Source organism: Euprymna scolopes, chromosome 18 (assembly GCF_053919585.1).
Source record: "Euprymna scolopes isolate OS-2025 chromosome 18, ASM5391958v1, whole genome shotgun sequence".
Lineage (NCBI taxonomy): Eukaryota > Metazoa > Mollusca > Cephalopoda > Sepiida > Sepiolidae > Euprymna > Euprymna scolopes.
The window spans coordinates 71,473,003-71,498,107 of record NC_136499.1 but is presented as its reverse complement, the minus strand read 5'-3'; the positions used below and the strand labels follow the sequence as shown (position 1 = coordinate 71,498,107).

At 32.6% G+C, this 25,105-nt stretch overlaps 1 protein-coding gene across 9 annotated transcripts in view; it reads right to left on the bottom strand.

Moving 5' to 3' along the window:
• Positions 1–25,105, bottom strand: part of LOC145297652 (N-acetylated-alpha-linked acidic dipeptidase 2-like) — a 1,311,662-nt gene that overhangs the window by 112,962 nt on the left and 1,173,595 nt on the right. For all 9 annotated transcript variants that reach the window (XM_080143816.1, XM_080143810.1, XM_080143817.1 and 6 more), the window contains 4 exons: positions 19,002–19,185; positions 9,110–9,200; positions 7,343–7,438; positions 2,600–2,685 (listed from right to left, as the gene is read on the bottom strand). In XM_080143816.1, coding sequence (XP_079999942.1) covers positions 2,600–2,685; positions 7,343–7,438; positions 9,110–9,200; positions 19,002–19,185 — 457 coding nt within the window. The remainder of the gene's footprint in view (positions 1–2,599; positions 2,686–7,342; positions 7,439–9,109; positions 9,201–19,001; positions 19,186–25,105) is intronic.

Sequence of the window (25,105 nt, the reverse complement as noted above, 5' to 3'; positions counted from 1 at the left end):
CAACCATAGTGTATTGGATAAAATACTTGCTGAAATTCAGTTGTAAGTTCTGAAGGTTATAGGTTCAATCCTCAATGTGAGTGACACTCAAAAATACAATTGCGAATTATTTAAGACTTCTACTTGGTCATGGCTGATGGAACTAGAGTATTGTCATGGTGTCAATGTTGAAAGGAATAATGAGAAGACACAGAAATAGTGAAATGAATAATATATTAACAGAAATGCAGACAAGTATGTTAGTTAAGTAAGAAGTCTATTCAACCGAAGGACAAGTAATGTTACGACTCTCTCCCTCAGAGTCTTGGGTCCAGATTGACTAGAATGCAGAACCTGCTTACCGGAAATAACATCAAGAATAGTAGTCCAAATAATCCAAATCATACGAACTAAACAAAGCATATTGCCACTGATGAGTAAGGAGCTACTGTGATAAAGGTCAGATTTAGGGGATAGAAATCAGTGTGAGGAGTTAAGCAGCAAGATGTTTTTTCACATTACATTTAAACTACTGCATTTTGATATGGTTGGAGATAAATGAAAAAAATAGATAATTCCAAAGAGAAAATGTGTGAGAAAAGAAATTAACAGTGTCGAAAATCTTTGTCGTTGCAGTTTTTTTTTCATACTCTATTTTGTCATAAAAAGAACCACAGGGGCCAATTTATCATCACTAGACCCTTTGCTACAAATGATCATAAACTTTTGGATGCATGCACAATAATATTTTGGGATTAAGAGCTATTTCAATCAAACCTTTCCATGATAATAAATGGATACAACAATAATCAGTGTGAAAATAAAAGGACTTACGAAATAAATAAATAAATAAATAAATAAATAAATAAATACCCTTCTTAAGAAGGGTAGTTATTTATTTAGGTTTTTACTAATTAAAAAAAAAACTTTTGTCTCTAAAGAAGGGTATTCGACACAGAAGATTTTAAACCAAAGTAAAGAAAAAAGTAAATTAAATAATAAAAAAATATCTTTGCATCGTATTCATGGTTATAATGGATTTTGCTCAGTTTTCAAAATGATTAAAATTGAGATAGGCTTATTATTTTTTCCGTGTAATCAAATAAACTGATGTTTGTCCAGGATTCTCCTCTATATTTAAAAATATTATAAATAAGAAAATCAAATTTTGTGGCAAAAATATGAGAGACAATCTCGCGACACCATCTTGAAATCAGTCTAAAGGAAAAATAAGGTAACTTCAAATAATTTACATTTGCAAGATTTTAAAAAACCATCCTTAACATGGGAAAGGATGGAATGGCATTAGTCTATGTCAAATTTGATCATAAAAAGTACCAGGATTACATTTTAATTGTGTAATTGTTACAAAATAGTACATCATTTGTTTATATCTGCAGCTGTTTACCAGACAATCTTTCTGTTACATATTAGGGATCATATGTGAGTAGTGATTAAGTTAGCTAGTGTGAGGACTTCGCCATACACAATATATGAATTATCATTGACATCGAGAAATAATGCAGTTATGATGAGAACAATTAAAAATTGGGCAAAAAATAAAAGCGTTACAAACAGGGAAGCTTTGAAAGAAAGTGATTTTGAAACACAAACAAAAAAATGAAGAGTTTAAGGAAAAAGCAAAAACCACCCCAACCAACGGGAGAACAATGGCGATTGGGCAGGAAGAGAAAATTCACTGACCTGAAGCGCAAAAGATATTAACAGCTCTTTACTGTTCAAAAAAGCATGAGATGATGATGTTGTGGGAACTCATCTTCTACATAATATATTAATCATGCCAAACGGCATAAATATATTGAGAGGTACTGCTTTTGTGTGTGTGCCATGTAACTCGTAATACGCCATATTGGCGCTAAGTACTACAACTCTCGTTGTTTATATATTCTATCTTGTAAATGCAAACACCTTTTTTCTAATCCATATCTGTGTCTGAATCTTTCTTAGTGACCCTTTTGGGCCAAAACAGTTAGCTAGTGTTAATTTTAACAAGGGCCACATTGAATGCATGATGATAAAACAGAATCGTTCTCAGTGTTGAATGAAAGATGAGTGACAAGACGGGAAAAGGTCAATCATCAAAGACAAAACAGGAAGCGAATGATATGAGGATATGACTAATGACGTAATAGTGGAGATAAAACTAAGGTTTACAAATCAATCTCTTAATGGAAGCCAATGTGAACGAGACACAGTTCATGCTGTAGAAAACTAATAATATCAGTGAATGTTACTTTGATCTCTGTCCGTGTACATTACTCATTTTGTTAAGTTAGGAATTTAAGTTTAAAAAGTAAACAATTAGCTACATTAACATTAGCTTCTCCCTAAGTTCATGTTCTCCAAATAAAACCTTTAAGGAAACTCAGCGAACGTCTCCCATATCTTCCATGCCTGAAAAGTTTTATTCGTCTTAGACAAACAGATGAGAAGATCAATGACCACTCATGAAACACAGTGAAGATAAACAACGATGGTTAAGAGAAGCAAAAGGACATTTATTTTATTGATTGCTCATTAATAAAAACATCACATTTCTTAGCAACATTTTACTCACTAATATTCGATTATAAAAGTTTGCAAACCATGATTTACTTACCTTTTTCATATTTTCCTCGGATGACCCCTATAATGTTGCTTATGTCCCTCCTTGATCTCTGATTGTTTACAGATAATTTTACAACTCTGGAAAAAGAAAAACAACAGTCAAATTTATTTATTTATTAATAAACGATTAAAGTGAGAATAAAAAAAGTTCCTTTAAAACATTTTTAAAATTTTAAAACAACTTTAATTCTTGCTATACAGAGTGGAACGACAAAATTGTCGCCCTAGGAAAGATGACATGATTCCATTTCCATTTAATGAAAACTGGTTTTCTTTTTTTGTTGCAGACCATCTACTAGTTGGTCAATTGTGTTCAAATCTCAAAAGTGATAGAAGCCTTCTATCATGTCTGAAAGTGACACAATATTGTATAAGCAACATTGGAGATGCGCCGCTGTACAACTCATGCTCTTTACCAATCCACGTTATGACAACAGGACCATTGTCAGCACCCTCAAAATGCAAATCTGGTCAGTTCAACGCTTGAAGGTACAGCACAATGCATCAAATGACCCACGGTTATGGTCTTTGATATGGTTTCAAATGAAGGCCACATCATGCCACCTCACATCTTCGAAGTTGGCTTGAAAGTCAACACCAAAGTGGACCTGGATGTGCCAAAGAGTGTGGTGATCCCTGGTGCAATCAGGTGGCCGTTGGATGACCTTGGATGTGGCAGTAGGACTCGGTGTCAGCCCACAAGTCCAAAGAGACCAAGGCTTACTTTAGAAGGAGTGCTACGATTTTGCACCCTTGTCTCACCCGACCTGAACTTGCTGGACTACTTCGTTTGGTCATACATCAAGAACATCACCAACAGGACCTCCCACAATACCAAAGCCAGCCTGATTACCGCCATTCACCGAGTATTTGTTGAGCTCCCGCCGGCGCTTGTGGAAAAGGCATTCTCCCAGTTCTGGACCCATATCGAGGTGGTGATTGAGGTTGAAGGCGGTTACATTGAATAGATGTCAGCTCTACTACATAATCAAGTTATCTGAATTGATTTTTCCAATCAAAACTAAAAAAAAAAAGCTGTAATGCTGGTTTTTTTTAGAGGGACAATTTTATTGTTCTATGCTATGTGCCTTCCCGTGCTGAATTAAGAGCTGTTTCAATCAAACCCTTTCATAATAACAAGTCGACACAACAATAACCAATGTGAAAATAAAAGGACTTACCCAAAATAAATAAATAAATACCCTTTTTAAGAGATAGAAGGTTTTTACTAATATAAAAAAAAAAAACCTTCTGTCTTTAAAGAAGGGTATTCGACCCAGAAGATTTTAAACCAAAGTAAAAAAAAAAAAGTAGATCAAATAATAAAAAGATATCTTTGCATCGTATTCATGGTTACAATGGATTTTGCTCAGTTTTCAAAAACATTAAACTTGAGATAAGCTTATTTTTTTTTCTTTCTATGTAATCAAATAAATTGATGCTTGTCCAGAATTCTCCCCTATATTTAAAAATATTATAAATAAGAAAATCAAATTTTGTGGCAAAAATATGAGAAACAATCTCAAGACACAATCTTGAAAACAATCTGAAGGAAAAAAGAAGATAACTTCAAATAATTCAAATTTGCAAGATTTTAAAAAGCCATCCTTAACATTGAAAGGGAGGGAACGGCATTAGAAAATCTCAGATTTGCTTAAAAATGATTTTCTTTTTAAAAAGAAAACAACTTGATCTATTTACGTGAGTTTTAGTGTACGATATTTTCTTTCCGCCATGAGTACATACATTATACAAATTTTTGTTATTTTTATTTTTTGAATAAGGGGAATTCTAGGCAAGGACAATTAAATTTATTAAAAACTAATCTTAATAATACTATACAAATTTTATTAATAAAACTCTCTATACCACCCAATCACCAAATATTGCAAAAATACGTAAAATAATAATTTTCTTTACTTCCATCTATATAAGAATAATACTTCCAAATAATAATAATAATAATAATAATAATAATAATAATAATAATAAAAAAATTTGTATAGAAGACTGTGCGCATGACACAAAAATAGAATTAGAAAAATACATAATGCAGAACACGGAAAGGATAATTATTGCAGCGAAAGACACTCGAAAAATCTAGAAAACAGGATAAAGGATAAGATGAGAAAAGAAAAATGTGAAGAAAAACAATTACACGGAAGATTCATAAGGATGACAAAAGATGAGAATAACGAAAACACTTGGACATGGATGCAAAAAGGACACATAAGCTGAGAAACAGAATCCCTAATAACCACAGCACAAGATAACTCGATAAGAACCAACCACATCAAAGCAAAGATCAATAAAATACAAGAAAACAGTAAATGCAGACTCTGTGGACAAAGAGATGAAACAATAAACCATATAATAAGTGAATCAAACGTGCCTAAAATGAATACAAGAACAGACACGACCAAGTGGGAAGGGGCAGTACACTGGGAATTATGCAAACAACTGCATCTCAGACGCACAGACAAGTGGTACAAACATAATCCGGTAACAGTACTTGACAACGAGAATCACAAAATCCTATGGGACATGGACATACAGGCTGACAAACCCATCCAAGCAAGAAAACCGGATGTCGTAATAATGAACAAGAAAGAAAAGTCCTGTCAAATTGTAGACTTTGCTGTTTCAGCTGACCACAGGGTGAATATCAAAGAAAAGAAGAAACGGAGCAAATATACAGAGCTTGCCAGACAGTTGAAGGGGATTTGGATGATGAAGAAAATAAAAATAATGCCTATAATAGTAGGAGCACTAGGAACAATCCCAAAAAACTTTGAAAAAAGAATGGGAGAAATTGGAATCAGACGAATGACTGGAAAAATACAACGAACAACAATAATGAAAACAGCTGAAATATTAAGAAAACCCCTTGAATGTCACTCAGCTTCCAAGGAATATCAAAGGCTGTTTTCAATGAGATTTTTGATGACTGTGTGAAAGCTCCTTGTGAGCCAACAATAATAATATAGAAGTAAAGAAACTTAATTTTAGGAATGCAAGAAAAAGGTTTTAACACAGCTTATGAATTTTCAAATGAAATCAAACTAGTATAAATAATGAAAATCCTTGTGACATAATGGGTCATGGGTACGACTAATTACATACAAAACCATTTTGACTAGCTAAAAAAATAAAAGTTCCTACAAAAATACGATTTTGTTCATACGTTTTGAGAAAAACCTTTACTAAGTTCGTTCATTTAAAAAAGTTTTTACCATTTAATAAAAGTTCTTGAAATCCACGTAAAATATCACATTTGTTGAAACTTTTTATTTTGAAAACTGATTTAAATGTTATTTTGAAGAGTTGATCAATTATACTTTATAGTTCTATTCTTTTACATAAAAAATATATTGAGTTTTTTTTTTTCTTTGTAAGTTAGACAGTATTCATTTAGATAACTTCAAATTAATTTTTTTAGAAGGGAATTCCAAACTGAAGCCATTCTAGGGAAGAAGCTATCATAGTAAAAAACTTTCTAGCATTTAGGGACGTCAACAGTGAAGAGGTATGATTTTGCTGCTAAGCGGGTTTCTCGACAATATGTACATCAAGGAGGAACAAGTCTAATGAGTTCATCAGAGCACATCCCATTAAAATATTTGTAAAACAGGCACAGGGATGCAACATTGTGGCGATGGGACAGGGGTTGGAGTTTAGTTGACAAAGTGGGACCTATTAGATTGGAGATTCTTTTTCAAACCCTATCCAAGAGGGAGAATCTAGTGGTAGATGCACCAGCCCAGATATGGCAACAATACTCCATGCATGGACAAATGGTGGCTCTGTAGAGGTACAGGATACTCTCAGGTGTGAGTAGTTTTCTAGCGTGATAGAGGGAACTCACCTTCTTTGCAGCAACCTTTGCAATGTCCTCAATGTATTTGTTCCGATTCATATTTCTTGAATTCATTGAATGTAAAGCCAAGGAGTTTGAAGGAAGAATTCTCAAGTAGGAAGTTATTTGTCATGGATATCAGTGGTTGGAGAGGCTTCTTGTAATTGTTCAAGGACAGCAGCTTAGTCTTACTAGCATTAAATGTTACCATCCATTTATGTCCCATTCCACTACGGTCTGGAAGTTTCTAAGGATTCAGCCATTGTCTTGGATTTGTATACATCCGTTCTTCCCTCGACGTGCGATATTTCCACGTATGCCTGCCCAAGGTCATTTTGTTTATTTAATCTAGCTAATTTATGTAAACATCCTCAGCTAAAACCCATTGCTACACTTTATTCTATAAACAATAAATAACTCCCAATATAAACTATTTTAACAGTATCAGTGAATAGATAGATAAATAGATAGATAGTCAGAGATCGATAATAACTTTTAACCATATTATTATCTAATACCTCGACTGTTCTACATCTACTAACCCAAGAACTCACACTGATTCCTTCAAGTAACCATATCATTGAAGTCTACTGTTCCGCATGCGTCTCTCTATACTGTTCAGATGTAATCTTCCATCTGAGGTTATCAGATCTAAGTTTATTATTGAGACTCCCATTATGCATTCATCGTATTATTCTCATATAATTTTTTTCTCCATGCAGTGCAGGTCCTCAACCCTCGTTGGCCATGTTTCACTTTCATACATCATCACTCTGCCCATCCATGCTTGATAGACTCTCAAAAGCAAAAGTGAAAAACGCACAATTCTTAAATAATAATAATAGATGTACAAACAGAGATAATGGATTTTTAACAAACCTGTTGTTATTTGGTTCCATATAGCCTGGACCTGAGTTATAGCTGATATTTAAGCCACCAAGCCAGGCATCTCCCATGTGGTTGCCCGTTAGATCCCTGAAATATACAAAAAAGAATAGTTGAGCATGAATATATCCCTTGAAGTGTCAATGTAATTTTTTTCCAGAGTAGTAATACTTATTTTATTGTAATGGTATTTGATTTTGTTGCCTAAGAAGCTGATCAGTTGTTTTGTGCTTTGACATATCGACCCTTTTGTGATTATTGAATGCTGTCATTTTGGCGTTTTATGCTTCAAAGTCACAGGATCAAGTACTACTTACCAAATGAAGAAATGTCATTTTATTTTAAACTCTTATTCATCCCAAACAAGATATATTGTCACCTAAATGTAAGGGTTTACTATGTCATGTCTACAGAGATCCTATCTAGAGAGTTAATCAGCAAGATACATGTTCACATTATATTTAAATTTCTAAATGTTAATACAGCCAGGGAAGCAGGAGATTGGAAGAGAATTCCAAAATCTAGCACATTCCATTGAAATACTTGTAAAACAAGCACAAGAATGCAACATTGCAGCGACGGAACAAGGGTTGCAGTTTCATTTCTCTGGTTTCATCTTTCAAAATTTACTTCTTCCATCTGAGCCATATCCAATAAGATGCTTTCTCTGCTCCTTGTGAAACCGTATATATAAAGTATGTCTTAATTAGGTCAGCTTTGTTTTAATTAGGTTCAGCTTTATGTGACTTATTTATTATAAATTCTCAAAGCAATAAAAGAATTAAAAGATGTATATCTTGTGTGGATGCAAATTGAAAGAAAAAATGATTTATTAGATACTTGGTATTGGTGGTGTAATAGATATCTTATGCATTCGACTTCTCAAGTAGTTCAGCCATATACACTACAGAGTATGGTAGATCGAATAAGCCATAGTTCAAATGCACAAGAAATAACTTGATACAATCTGGATGATGTCAATCCTTTGAATAGGACTGCAGGGATAGCAGGCATGAGATGTTGTTTAGTGTGACCTACCCTAGAGTCCTGGACACTTGCAGCACTTAAATACCATAATTAGTTGAAAAAATAGAAGAAGAAATTTTTATATGAAAATATGGAAAAAGATGGTTCAAAAGAGGATTAACAAAAAAAAGATCAAGTGTAGCATCTGTACTGATACTACACTGCATCTTGTGTTTCAGAATTTTGGAGATGGGATTTGATAATTTGTATTTTTTTGGATTATTCAGACTACTGTTTTCATCTTGACTGTTATTCTCACAACCTTTCGACCGAGATAACTTCTAACAACGATTCTCACGCCGAGTGTTATTCTCACAATATTTCAACCAATGTACCATCCGACTTTTTTCAGGTATATTTTTTTTTTAACTCTGCAAAAGTTCATTCAGATTTCTGTGTAGATTCCGGAATTTTACAAAAAGATTCTCGAGCTTGGCAAGATACACCTGAAGAAGGTCAGAGGTTACATCAGCCAAAACATTATAAGAATAACACTCAAGATGAGAACAGTAGTTCGAATAATTCAAATAATACATTGCATCAGTTCTGTCCTCAGTATGTGAAGGAGAAATAATTTTTGACTGAGACAATTTGAATTTTTGTCCACATCCAGAGTGCCCTTTTAGGGGAGCCAAATTTTCTCGACATCCAAAATCGACCTTGTGTTTAACTTTGCCCTTGTGAGAAGACAAATAAATAGGAATTCTTAGCAAATAAATAAATAATGTGACTCACTTCATAAGAACCTCTGCATCAGAATAACTAACAGAATGGACTGGGATCTTCGGGTAACTGGTGTTAAAATCCGGTATTTTGTGGATGTGATCTGAAATAAAGTGAAAAAACAAAGTTGTTGAAACTTTATTTTACCAATTGTCTCAATATTACAAAATATCTAATGACAAAAAATTAATCTATGATGCCACTTGTTTTAGACATTTTATCGCCAATCTGATAGTAAAGTTATGGTGTTTTGAAGTTAGGGTTGTAGAGTCAGACTCTGACTTTTATTCCTAGAATTCCAAAATATCCAATTCCAACTTTTAAAGTCAACATTGTTTATTCTTCAGAGATTTAAACAACTAACTCCTTCCAAAACCACCGACTCTAGCTTCTCCCAAAACATCCAATTGCGACCAGAATTCCAAAATTTTAGACTAACTCCAATCCGATCTTTTATAATCTTCCAATATTCCAACTGTCTATGGATTCTTTGGAGAATGAATATCTGACTTTGACTCTTGAAACTTTATAAGTCTGATTCTGACTATTTCTCAAACCTTCCACCCTGACTCCTACTCTGCAATCCTGGTTGAGGTGCACAAACATTTTAAAATATCATTTCTTTAAAACTTAAAACATGACATAGGAATAAACAAAACAAGCGATACAAATTATGATTCACTTTAAGCAATATACCTTTTTCAATGCTTAAGTAAAGACAACAAAACTATGGCAGCATTTCGAAAAGCATTGATGATCAAGATCTTTCTGATACTTTCTTTTCGGACTTGGAGCATGTGATACAATGTGGAAAAAGTGACTTCTTACTATTAACATTTCTAAAACCAAGTTTCTCTCTTTTCACCACGAATGCTCATATCCTTACTTATTCCCACTCAAAATAAATGGTTCTCTCATCAACGAAGCTTCCTTCTCTGATAAGCTTTCACTTCAGATTTGAAATGTAAAACTTGCATCAAATATATGTAGCTAAAGTTATTGGAAAAATACTTAGATCATTTTATCAACTCAGAAAGTATCCCCCCCCCCAATGCAATCTTCTCTCTATATAAGAACTAGATACATCCTCAGATGAAGTACTGCTGTCATATTTGGGGAAGTGCCACTGAAAATACTCTTTCCCATCTTGTCAAAGTACAAAATTGACTCTGCGATCTAATGAAAGAATTTCTCATTCCTACAACCTCTTTCGCACAGAAGAGCCGTTGCTATCTTCTCTCTACTGTATCATTATGTTCATAGTAGGTGCTTGACTAAGCTTCAATCCCTGATACCATTTCCCTGTAAAACCTTCACAGCAAGAACTCGTCTTAGTATAAGCACAGCAAAGAACATTCCTTTCTCTACAAAAAAAAAAAACCCCACAAAGTTTCTCTCCTAAAACATCCCAACTGTATAACAAGATCTCATAGTCGTCTTTTTTTTTTTTACATGAGGGTCACCACTTATCAAGGCCTGAAGGCCACTCAGGGATAAGGGTTATTGCGTGTACAGTAATCAATGAGATAGTATTGTAGTAATCAGTAGTATTGGGGGTTTTGATAGAGTGTCTTACTTAAGGGGGCGGTTTGTCAGGAGTTTGTTTATGTTGGACTTGAAGACGTCCAAGTTGTAGTCAGGTAGGAAACAGGCAAGCGGCAGAGAGTTCCACTGGCGTGCAGTTCTAAGAAAGAAGCTTTACTCATAGAATCTATGTTTGGATTTAGACACAGATAAAGAGTGGGGAAAATTATTGACAGTAGTTTCAGCCAGACGGGTGTTTCTCGTGAAAGATTGGCGAAGGGGGGACGAGGGATTGGAGCTCAGACGAGCACCTGCCATGGAAATAACGATAAAACAAAGACAGTCTCGCAACGTCTCTTCTGTAGGAGAGAGGTTGCAGGGGAAAGAAAAGGGCATCCCCCACTAAACCACGAAGTCTATTTTGTACTCAAGGCAGGATAGGCTGTTTTTAGCAGCTCCTGCCCAGATGTGGCACCAGTACTCCATCCTTGGACGTACTTGGCTTTTATGCAGATAGAGAATTGCATCAGTAGTGAGATATCTTCTGGAGCAGTAGAAGGATCCCACCATTTTCCCAGCGTTCCTGGCAACAGATTTGATGTAGGTGTTCCATTTCAGATCAGGAGTAAAGGTCAAATCCAGAAGCTTGTCAAAACATGGAGCCTCCCCAGGACGAGAGCCATCCATTTCAATTGATGCCAGATGGGGATCAGAGCGTTGATGATGTAAAGATAGAAGCTTGGTTTTGTATGCATTAAAAGTGACCAGCCACGTCTTCCTCCATTGTACCATGCGCTCAAGATCAGAGGAAAGAGAATTAGAGAGAACTTTGTCATTTACAGCCTTTGGTATGTTGCCATTCAAATATAATGTAAACAAATAATTGTTGAGGTGGTTTCTTGGATAATCAATTTCTCTTAAGTAATCTTTTGCCAATACCATCCATTGTTTCCAGTCCTTTAATGGTGGCAATAATTATCACTACATTTTATCCTCGAGTGGCTCCCAGGCTTTGGTAAGTGGTGACCTATTAGTAAAAAAAGGATCAATACAAATCTTTAAACCTAATGGCCAGAAATTGATAGTTATTTCTAATTGAACCATGAAGTATTTGTAAATTCTTTAAAATCTATCAAGTTAAAATAAAATTTGATCTCTATTTTTATAAAATAAAGTATGTTTATATGTTTGTTTGTAAAATATTCACTCCTAAAACAATGAACTGATTATTTTCAATTTTGGAACATAGGTGTTGGGCGTAAGGTGTGGCAATGTACACTATATTTAGTTTATTTTAGTTTTATCTAAAAAAAATAAAACGGGGGAATGGAAGTCCTCTATGAAAATTCAGATATCTTAGAGTTGTGGAGTCAGACTCTGACTCCAATTTCTAGGATTCTAAAATATCCGACTCTGACTTCTTATTCTAAAGTTTGTGTGTGTGTGTGTGTGTATATATATATATATATATATATATATATGTATGTATATATATATGTATATATATATATGTATATATATATATGTATATATGTATATATATATATATATGTATATATATGTATATATATATATGTATATATATATATATATATGTATATATGTATATATATGTATATATATGTATATATATATATGTATATATATGTATATATGTATATATATATATATATATATATATATATATATATATATATATATATACAGTGATGATCATATTTATTGGCACGGTAAAATAAAAGTTAAATTTTGTCTAATAAATTCTAAAAAAGGGATTAAATTAAAGAAAATAACAAAGTATATTATGTATTTTTAACTGGCCTTTCCGATGCAGCAATCGGATTTTAGAAAAAATAAATAACAAAGGAACAACAAACATAATTGCAAAAAACCCTTGTTCAAAATTATTGGCACGATTTATTTAATAATCAATTGTATAGCCTTTGGCCTTGATTACCTTCCTCAGTCGCTTTTCATAGTTTACAACCAAGTTGTTGCACTCTTCAGTAGTATATATATATAACTTGAGTTCCTTCATCAGCTATAATCGAAACCGAAACCAAAACCTATGAAGAATTCTTGGTAAAATTATTTATTTTATTTATAAAAAACATAGATGACTTAAATGCTATCAGCTATAATTGAAACCGAAACGAAAACGTATGAAGAATTTTTGGTAAAATTATTTATAAAAAATAAATGACTTAAATGCCGTCAGCTACAATTGGAACAAACCAAAATTTATGAAGAATTCTTGTTATTATTTATTACAAGAAATGAAAGTCCATAACAATTAAACGATAGTCACTCGGATGTAAGTGTGACACACAAAATAAATAACACACACGTTATCCTATTGATATATAGATTACTCAAAATTCAAATTATTTGGAGAATTTTAAAGGGGTCACAATATTGACACAACTTCCTATTATAAAATTTAAATGCATCAAATTTGCATTGAATTTGATTCATAGTCATTAGACACCAATTAAGCAATATTCTCATAATTTTAGTTTCTTTTTAAGAGCCCTTAATCTTAAATCTTAAATTTTAGACGTTTTCTAGAATCAAAATTATGTAACGAATTTTAATCAAAATCGAAATAATGATTCTATACATAAGGATTAGCAGCATTATATTTTGATTTTAATCCTTATAAAGGGTGCAAAACTGTTCTGTTAAAAAATTTACCCGTCATTTCTAGTTTATTATATCAAGGAAGAATAAATATTAGACGAAATAGTTTCCTAAACAGAAAATAAGATATCTACTCTTAGTTCTTGCAGTCACACTAGCACCTGCTCCTCCCTATGCTCCAACAGTATTAACTAGGTAACAAAATTTTTGACCAATCTCAATAACTTTGCCATTCAAATATACTTTCTTCACATTTTTTTCTATCCGTTTTTTTTATTTTTTATTTTTTTTACATATTGTAAGTATTGTTCCATTTCCTACTATTTAATTTTTTATACACGATTTTTTTTTACATAAATGAATTTTTTGGAACTCAAATTGGGGATTAGCTAAGTAGGTTAACCCATGGAGTGAATATGGTCTTTTGGTGAGAGTCTTTAACATAGAGTAGATCCTGACAAGAACTGTAAGAACCGACTAAATGTATTACCATCGACCCCCCTCTCTCTCTGACACAAAACGATTTGGGCTTCATGTCTTAAGTCTTTTGTGACATTTGTTAAAAGAAATCATTTTTATAATCATGATTCTCAATTTGTTTAATCTGAATCTATAATTCATACTAGAATTGCCCACAAGGACCCCTGGTGTAGTGGATAAAGTTCTTAGTAAAATTCAGTTGTAAGTTACACTCTTCCGGAGGTTGGAGGTTCAATCCTCAGTATGAGTGACACTAAAAATGCAATTGCGAATTACTGAGGACTTCCACCCAGTTATGCCTGATGGAATGAGAGCATGCTACTCCCGTGGATTAATTAAAGGATTCCATGCAAATTTCAGTGCAGATTCCCGAGTTTGCCAGAAAGATTCCAGAGTTTGACAAGCTACACTTGAAGAAGGTTGGAGGTTACATCAACTGAAACATTGGATGAATGATACTCAAGATGAAAACAATATTCGAAATAATACAAATTGTTATAATTGTACGAGCATTTATTGTCTAAATAAAATACTTTCTTCACATTTGAGCTCTCATCCATTTTCATTGTTTTTCACTTTTTGCTCACAAATTAGTTATCATCTCTCAACCTACCAGAAATTCCACTTGTGTACCCAAATGCTTGAGTTGCTCCCCGACTCCCTTTCCACAAACTGAGCTGGGAAACTTCCCTCTTCACTTAACTCTCACTTCCTTTATTTTGTTCTTTAGTCCTCACATTCCAGGAGCGATGTTTCTGACAAAGAAGGAAGAATTGCTGTTTTCTGGGTCAGAATCTATTTCATCTAACACTTATCATTGACAAGTTTTTGACCTTGATGTACTATTTTAACGTCTTACATCAAATGACTTCATGCCCTTTCTTGAGCGATTTCCATAAAAAAAAAAAAAAATCCCCAATCCCAAACCCAACAGTATCTGGGTCATTGTTTAAATAACCTTTTTCTTATTGATTGGGTGATGGCTGAAATCTTGTGTAGTTCTATGAGGTCCACCCTCCTAGGCTTCGTATTCTCACTTTTTGAGAAGGAGTTAATCTATTGCTAATCGCCTGAGGCGCCCTTAACAGGGAGTGCCGACGAAGCTGCTTAAGCATATTTTGTCGGCCAAAGTGCTATTCCTCTAGGGCTCTTCAATCCCACTTTCTGATCCTTGTGTCACATCATTCCATCATGGGAGGGAGATAAATAACTTCCCAACGTTATAACCATTGATCATCAAATAGTAACATTCACACGTTTACTTTCCATAGCATTCCTCCAAGTCTTTAACTCAACAAGTAAACCCTCCACTATCTCACCGGCAAGTAACAAATCATCCGCATACACCATCTCTTTCAATATTTGTTCAAATAATACAAACTTTAACTAAATTTTAATTCCATACGAAAACGTCATTTTTAGAGACAAACACTGCAGACTTGGTTGGTCGATGCAACAATAAAAATTTAAAAAAAGTGTCAACAAATAAAAGAAAGTGGAAGACGGCTGAAATTTGTAAAAATCAATGGTTACGTTTTTATCCGAGACTGTTATGAATTTCTCCAGGGGGTCAAACCAAAACATACATTTTATTTGTTTAGTAGTATTTCCTTTAAAATTTGGTTTGCTGCGAAAAAAAAAAAATGAAAAAATAAAAATTGAATAAACAATTTTCTCAAACTTATCTGAATTAAATCTGAATAGGCCACAAGCAATGTCGTTAATAATCAAAGCTATTCCGTCTTTTAAAATCATACATACGTACATTTACATACATAGACTAGAAGAATACCCATCCCAGGATGGGTAAAATTAATTCTTTTAACAGGAAAGTTTTGCACCACTTATAAAGATTAGTTTGTCTATTTTGTTTTACGGCATATCAACCACTTTTTGAATTATTTGATGGCAAATTCAGTAATTTTGGTATAAGTTTTTATGCTTCAAGTTCTTTATATATTCAAATATTTATTCATGGTGTTTGATTTGGTTTGATTGTTTTTAGAGAGAAATTGTTGCTTTTGTTTTAGAGTTTGCAGAACATGATTGAGTTTCACAAAATAAAAGGAAAAAATATAACATCAATGCTTGGCATGTTTTGGGCCAGGAAGCCAACATCTTCAGTCTTCTCTGGTAGCATCAGTATTACAAAAATTAAAATCAAAATATAGTGATACTAAAACTTCCTTATTCCAATTTTGATTAAAAATCCATAACATGAACTTGATTCTAGAAAATATTTAAAATGTAAGACTTAAGCTTAGTGGGGCTTAAGAATAGAATGAAATTCAAGGAATCTTGATTAATTGGTATCTAACAAGTATGGATGATATTTAATGCAAATTTAAAATGTTTTCATTTTCAGATAGGTGGTTGTGTTCCTATTATGTACCCTAAATGCTTTAGAAATATGCCAAACAATCTGAAATTTCATGAATATTTATCAATTAATGTTTAATACTGATTGTTAAAATTTAAAAAAATATGTAGATATCTGATTGTTGGTTGGTTGATATGTTTTACTGCATATCAACCCTTTTTGGGTTATTTAATGCCGAATCCAAAGATTTTGAAGAAAATATTTTTAATAGAATATATTTGTTGTTTTCAAGTCGGTTTCTATTTAACCCATAGTTGGGACCCTAACAGGTACTACCACTCCGGGTCAGAGTGGACCTGGGAGCAATGGCAATTAAAAGGTGGTTCCACACTCCCCAAAGCCCGCAAGATGGGGCCTCACCACTGGATATAGTTTAAGGTCATATCCAGGACCGTAGATATCTGAATTTTCATGAGGGGATTCCATCTCCTTTTTACCGCTTTGCAAAAAACTAAATATAGCTCACATTAGGACCCCTTTACATCTAGCAGCTGTGTTCCAGAATTCATGATGATCAGTTAATTAGTTTAGGAGTGAACCTGTAGATAGAAACATATAAATATATAAATATATCTAGCTTTATATAAATTGTGATGATGATGATGATGATGATGATGATGACTATAAACCTGTATTTGAGCTTTATCATTTATCATGAAAACACAGAAGATCTTGATGTTTTCAACCACTACCTATGCATGAAACTATTTTTAAGTGAGAAAAGACTTCAAAAATCAAATCTAAGGACTGCGACCTTGACCCTAAGAGAAGAGAAAGTCTACATCATTGGAAACAAAAGTCGACACAGACGTCATATCAGTTTTCCTTCTCCAAAAACTCCTGTCTTAATGAAGCTTTAAGCAGACAGCCAAAAAAGATATGCAAATTTTCCATTAGAAGTTAAAATTAGAATTTAAGAAGACGTGTTTAGGAACTGATGTTCATAAGTAGGAAGTGGCAAGAGACATGTAGCAAATAAGAAAATGAGATTATTTTTAATAACTTGAAAAAATCCAGACATCTTCTTTCGGTTCTCTCCTTTCACTATCTGCCCCTTCTCTGAGAACAAGTGAGACGAAGCTGAGCATTATGTAATAACTGTACAAGTGTTTAGTTTGATGAAGTTACACCTACTTAAGTGTTTAGTATGATGGAGTGACACTGAGTTAAGTGTTTAGTTGAATCAAAATTATCTACTTGTGAATCTTTAATGTTATGAAATATTTGAATTACATTAAACAATTTAATTAGTGAAATGGGTTAACAACCAAACGGCTAGTTCATGTTTTACCATTTTACTTGTGCACGGTGAACTCTACTTGTCTTATTTTCATGGGTTTTATGAAAGTTACTTCAGACAAGGTATGAAGCTAAGTAATGTAAAGAGCTAAGCATAGTAAACAAGGAGAGTAAGATAAAATCACTTCAAGAGTTAATAAAACCTAAAAGCGTTCAATCCTCAAACACAGACAATTCTTTGTGTGTATCTTCACACAAGTAAAGACAAAACTTGAAAAGTTCATTGGCATCTACATGCACTTTCATTTGCAACCAAGTCTGACACAAGGACATTACACCGTTTCTCATCAGAGCATTACACAAGTATTTGATAGTGACTGTTAGAAATCCTGCAGGAAGAGGAAAGTTCCCCCACCTTCGAAATGAAGTTGGATGCCAACTCAATATTTTTGTGGTACATGTAAGTATTCGGTGCACAAGAAGTGCAGTGGAATTGCAGGTAGTTTAAGAGATGATAACCAGTTTGCGTGCAAGACGTGTAACACAGTAAAGATAGAAGAACTCAGATGTGGAGAAAATGTATTTAAATTTATTGTTCTTGATATTCATAAACGACCTCCCTGATGAGATTGCGCCCGCGTTTGCTGATAACACCACGTTTTAAACCAAATATGTGGGAAAAACGAATGGACACATATCCAAGGAAATATCTGAAACCAAAAAAAATGACCACCAGTTCGTAGTGGAATGGGGGACGTAAATGGATGGTTACATGTAATGCTACTAAGGTAAAGCTCCTTTTTTTTCAACAAAAAGTACCTATTTAAAATCCTTGGCTGAGCATTCACAAGTAATATGAATTGGAACAAAAACATAGAAGACATTACCTAGGCTGATGCAAATAAAGTGGGCTCTATTTACTGTGCTAGAAAAGTATTCACACTGGACAATATCCTGTATCTCTACAAAGCCACCATAGAATATTGTTGCTACATATGGGCTGATGCATCAATCACTAGTTTTTCTCTTTCTTTCTAGTTGGACAGAGTCCAAAAAACAAAAATACAATTTAATAGGTCCCACACTGTCAAACAAGGTCCAACTCCTGTCCCATCGTCGCAATGTTGCATCTTTGTGCTTGTTTTACAAGTACTTTAATAGCATGTGCTCCGACAAATTTATAGCACTGGTTCCCTATCAACATAAATACTCCTGACTAGCCCGTTAAGCAGCAAAACCCCATGCATTAACGATAGAGCTATCTATTCTAATAGCTTCTTCCCTTGAACTAATAAACTTTGGAATTCCCTCCCTGTATCCTGCTTTCCCGATTGTACTAACATGCAGAAGTCTAAATGCAATATGAAAAGACATCTCGTTGCTCAACTCCCTACTTAGAGCGCCCCTGTAGGCATGATCCCTAATTCACAGTAGCTCTTTATGTCTCAGTGTCAATTTTGGGGGAATATGAGTAAAAAACTATATGTAATTTTTTTTATCAGCATTAAAAAAAAAACTAACGGAAAAATTTAATTAACCAAAAGAAAAATATGGATCTGAAGACGCATTAAGTTGTGTCGATTAAACGTGCTCCCCTTTTATCTCTCACCCCCCCCCCCCAAACAGTTTCTCTCCTCTTACCTAATGCCGCATAGGCAGGTGTTTGAGGATCACCACTGAGCATATACCGCACATGAGATAGTTTTACTGCCCACGGTGGTAACCACCATGATGATGGGTAGACGCTGTACTGTTTCGAGGCATAATCAAATGGGTCAGCATACAGAATGGCACCGATTGCACCATAGTTTTCAGCATGTTTTACCTGCAAAGAGAAACCAAAAAACAATGAAAGAAAATAATACAGAGAACCAGAGCGGCACTCGGTAGAGTACATATCTCCACCAAACATACAACAGTAAAATTTTTTAAAAATAACTAAATTATAAAAATTAAATGAAATAAAAATGAAAAATGAAATATAATTCATTCTTTTTGTGGACTCTTATACTCATCTTCATAGTTGCTGTTTCACCACGTTTCGGTGAACTCATCCACTGGCCTTCTTCAGGTGATTACCATGACAAGATTCTTTTTTTTTTTTTTTTTACAAAGGAGTCACCACTTATCAAGGCCTGGAGGTCACCCGAGGATAAGGATAAATGAGTGTACAGTGGTCAAGGGAAACATGTAGTAATCATTAGTAGTGGGAATTAGGTAAATTGGATTATTTAAGGAGATGTTTCATCAAGAACTTGTTTACATTGGACTGAAAAAAATAACATATTGTAATCAGTCAGAAAGCAGGAAAACGGAAGAGAGTTCCACAGGTGTGCAGTTCTAAGAAAGAAGCTTTGTTTATGGAATCTACGTTTTGGTTTAGGCACAGATAAAGAGTGAGGAAAATTATTGATAGTGGTTTCAGTTAGACGAGTGTTTTTTGTGAAAGTCAGGCCTGGGGGTGGGGACCATAGATTGGAGCTTAGACGATCACTTGCAAAATAACGATAAAGTAGAGACAGGCAACGTCTCTTCTGTGGGAAAGAGGTTGCAGGGAAGAGAAAAGGGCATTCTCCACTGGACTACAAAGTCTATTTTGAACTCTGTCAAGACAGCATAAGGTGCTTCTTGCAGTTCCTGCCCATATGTGGCAACAGTACTCCATCCTTGGATGTACTTAGCTCTTATACAGGTAGAGCATTGCATCAGCAGTGAGATATCTACTGGAGCGGGAGAAGGATCCCACCATTTTTCCAGCAGTCTTGGCATTGGATCTGATGTATGTGTTCCATCTCAGATCAGGAGTAAAGGTGAGTTCTAGAAGTTTGTCAAAACATGGACCCCCCATCCCCCTAAGATGAGAGTCATTCATTTCAATTGATGCCAGATGGGGATCAGAGTGTTGATGATGTAAAGATAGAAGCTTGGTTTTAGATGCATTAAAAGTAACCAGCTACTTCTTTCCCCATTGCACCATGTGATCAAGATGAGAGGAGAGAGAATCCAAGAGAACTTGATCATTTACGGCCTTTGATGTGTTGCCATAGATGGTAGTGCCATCAGCATAAATGTCTACAAATGATCTTTGGATTTGGGAAATCATTTATGTAGATCAGGAAGAGAGTTGGACCCAGGATGCACTCCTGAGGGACTCCAGCAATCATACTGTGAGCTTCTGATTTCTGCCCATCAACTATTACTCTTATGAACCTATCAGAGAGAAATGATTTAGTAATTGAAAAAACATTTCCAGCTATACCGTAGCTGGAGATTTTGTGGAGTAGACCTTTATGCCATACTTTATCAAAGGCCTTTGATATGTCAAGGGCAATTGCCCTAAAAAGGAAACCTCGATTGAGAGATTCACTAATCCTATCAGATATAACTGTTAGCACATCTGCTGTAGACACAACCATATTGCATGTCACTAAGGAGGTTATTTTTGCTGAGGTGGTTGACTGTTTCTCTATTTAACACAGATTCCAGCAGCTTACTCATGACGCACAGTACACTTATTGGTCTGTATGGAGAGGGAGATGAGTAATCACCTGAATTTTTAAATATAGGACATACTAATGAGGTTTTCCAGGATATTGGGAAGCAATTCTCCTTAAGACAACGCTTACATAGTTTTTTTTAAGTATGGGAGCTAGTTCTGGTTGAAGCTTTTTCAGCACTATAATAGGAATGTTGTCACGGCCAGTTACTTTACTGGAATCGAAGTTTTTGATTAGCTTGGCAACATCATGCACAGATATTTGTATGTTGCATAGCATGCTTTAGGAATGCTGAGTCTTGTAAGTGTATCCTCAGTAATTACTGTTTTCCATGGTTATTGTCTCACCATATTTTGTGCAACTAATTTTCTGGCCTGCTTGAGTAGGATTGAAATCGCTATCTTCAGATAATGCTCACCTGGAACCGTGAAGACTCCACGATTTTATCCACTGCACCAAGGGCGATCAGAGTTGGATTTTATGGTCTTATAAATCTAATTTTGTGTTTTTATCTGGTCTTCCATTGTCAAGTCCGTATCGAATGGTATTATTATTATATTTATTTATTTTACTTTTTAAAATTTTATTTTTGGAATTCTTTTGAGATGAGGTTTCATATTTTCTGCATTTATTCTTTTCGCGGATTATTATACTCATAGTTGTTGTTGTTGTTCCGCCACGTTTCACCAAAAATAAATGCATAAAATACGAAGCCTCATCTCAAAGGATTCCAAAAATAAAATAAATTAAAAATAAATATGAAAATAATATTTTCATAGATTTCTGCTATGCTTAAAACATTAACAATAAACACTAATGTATAGAAATATAAAAAAATACTAAACTTTTGAGCCAGTTAAAAACGGGCAGAAGTTATAGCTTGTTGACTTAAAATGAATGCTCTATGTCAAATTGATAGTTAATCTGCTAAGATTTGTGATTATTTTTTTTTAATTAAATACCAATTAATATCTTCATGTACTTAACCCTTCTTTATAAGTGGTAGTTATAAGTTTATATACTTTTGCTGTTCTCTGACTCTGATTTCAGACCATCATTTCTTTATATATATATATATATATATATATATATATATATATATATATATATATATATATATATATATATAATTAAGTCATAATTATCCTTTTATACCTACAAACACTAGTGTTTCATGCTTACGCAATCATCAGTGTAGAATGACAATTCCTGCCTGTCATAAGATTTGAATACTGCCACAAAGCCACTTTTGACTCCATTTGCTAAACCTCTATCTGCGAGCCACCAAACAATTGCCACATGAATGAGGGGAATTAAGAACTAATAAACGCTCAATTTGGGTGTGGACATTCCTTAAGCATCCTTAAAGGGGCTTGATAATTATAATTAAATAATAATGATTCTATTATATATATATATGTGTGTGTGTGTGTTTGTGTGTGTGTATATGCATATATATGTTTGTATGTAAGTACATCATGTGTGTCTATGCGTATATATATATGCGTAGTTGCTTGGGGTATTTGCTGACCAGTGCACAATTTCTGCATGTGTATTACTTATTAATTTGTTGTTATTGCTGTCATTTGTGTTTTATATTCTGCATTTTTATCTTTACTTCTGATTGTTATAAAGAATATATAAATTGGGGAGTTGGACAGAGGAGTATCTTATAGATATGTTAATCTCCACTCCTGCTAACACTTCTATTATTATTAGCATATCATCATTCATCTGTTCTATGTTGTTGCTGCCCATTTTATGAAGATCCAACATGAACACAAACCCTACAATATTATTGTACCACCCTTGTTCAAACTGAAACATATTTACATATTCTATTATGTACTACATAATGTAGTTCCAGAATATATCTGATTATTTGAGTCTATGTCCAAAACCTTTAAAAAAGGATTTTGTGGCATATTAGCATTCTATAGACATTCAGCATGAATGCTAACCCTACAATATTATTGTAGCATGCTTGGACAGAACCAATCCTGAAGGCCAAGAAAGTGTATTTTAGTTTGAATTTTACGTTCAACACAACAGTGTCATCAGATGAAAAAAAAAAAAAAATTTTTTTTAGTCGATCCCATCTTTAACAAGTGAAACATGCATGTGTGTGCACAGTGAACGAGGCATAAAAAAATGACTAAGTTCAGCATCCCTCCCCCTTTAGCCCTCAAATCCCCAGGGGACGTCAAATCCTAGTGAAAATGAACAAACGGTGCAGTTTTAGGCTTTAACATATGTAAATTTGAGTTCTGCACCATGCAAAAAAAGAAATGATTAAGTCCATCACTTGCCCCCCCCCCGCCATTTAGCTCCAAAAGTCCCCAAGGCCTTAACATATTTAAATTTGAGCTCAGCACCATGCAAAACTGCTAAATAGACATACACAGAAAATTTGGACAAATATGGTAAAATAATCCCAAGAATGGAGTGCTTTTATTAGCGCTGAGGCACACCCAAGAATTATTGTGAAGTATAAACAAACAAAATTATATAGAAATCAGTTAGTTACAACTTTTCAGAAAGTGTTATAAAAATCTAAGGCATCAATTTTTTTAATAAGCATAAAAGTGTCAATTTTAGCCATTTTAATCCGAAAGGCAACCCTAGAGGAGCAACCCGAGTTTTCCCGGAACATCTGTTCTGTTACTTTTTTACTCATATAATGTTTAATGTTTGTGAAAAAATTAAAAAAATTCCAAGGTGTAGTTATTGAGAAAAGTGCGGCAAGGGTGAATTTACCAGTCTGCCCTCCTTTTGTCGGGGGGAGGGGGCAAAAAAAAAAGGGTAGATAGTGATAATATAAGTATGAATATGAAATTACTTTACCATATTATTGTATATATTATATTATTGTATATATTATATTATTGTATATATTATATTATTGTATATATTATATTATTGTGTATATTATATTATTGTGTATATTATATTATTGTATATATTATATTATTGTGTATATTATATTATTGTATATATTATATTATTGTGTATATTATATTATTGTGTATATTATATTATTGTATATATTATATTATTGTGTATATTATATTATTGTGTATATTATATTATTGTATATATTATATTATTGTGTATATTATATTATTGTATATATTATATTATTGTGTATATTATATTATTGTATATATTATATTATTGTATGTATTATATTATTGTATATATTATATTATTGTGTATATTATATTATTGTGTATATTATATTATTGTGTATATTATATTATTGTATATATTATATTATTGTGTATATTATATTATTGTGTATATTATATTATTGTATATATTATATTATTGTATATATTATATTATTGTGTATATTATATTATTGTGTATATTATATTATTGTGTATATTATATTATTGTGTATATTATATTATTGTATATATTATATTATTGTGTATATTATATTATTGTATATATTATATTATTGTATATATTATATTATTGTATATATTATATTATTGTGTATATTATATTATTGTGTATATTATATTATTGTATATATTATATTATTGTGTATATTATATTATTGTATATATTATATTATTGTGTATATTATATTATTGTGTATATTATATTATTGTATATATTATATTATTGTATATATTATATTATTGTATATATTATATTATTGTATATATTATATTATTGTATATATTATATTATTGTATATATTATATTATTGTGTATATTATATTATTGTATATATTATATTATTGTGTATATTATATTATTGTATATATTATATTATTGTGTATATTATATTATTGTATATATTATATTATTGTGTATATTATATTATTGTATATATTATATTATTGTGTATATTATATTATTGTATATATTATATTATTGTGTATATTATATTATTGTATATATTATATTATTGTATATATTATATTATTGTATATATTATATTATTGTATATATTATATTATTGTATATATTATATTATTGTATATATTATATTATTGTATATATTATATTATTGTATATATTATATTATTGTATATATTATATTATTGTATATATTATATTATTGTATATATTATATTATTGTGTATATTATATTATTGTGTATATTATATTATTGTATATATTATATTATTGTGTATATTATATTATTGTATATATTATATTATTGTGTATATTATATTATTGTATATATAATATTATTGTGTATATTATATTATTGTATATATTATATTATTG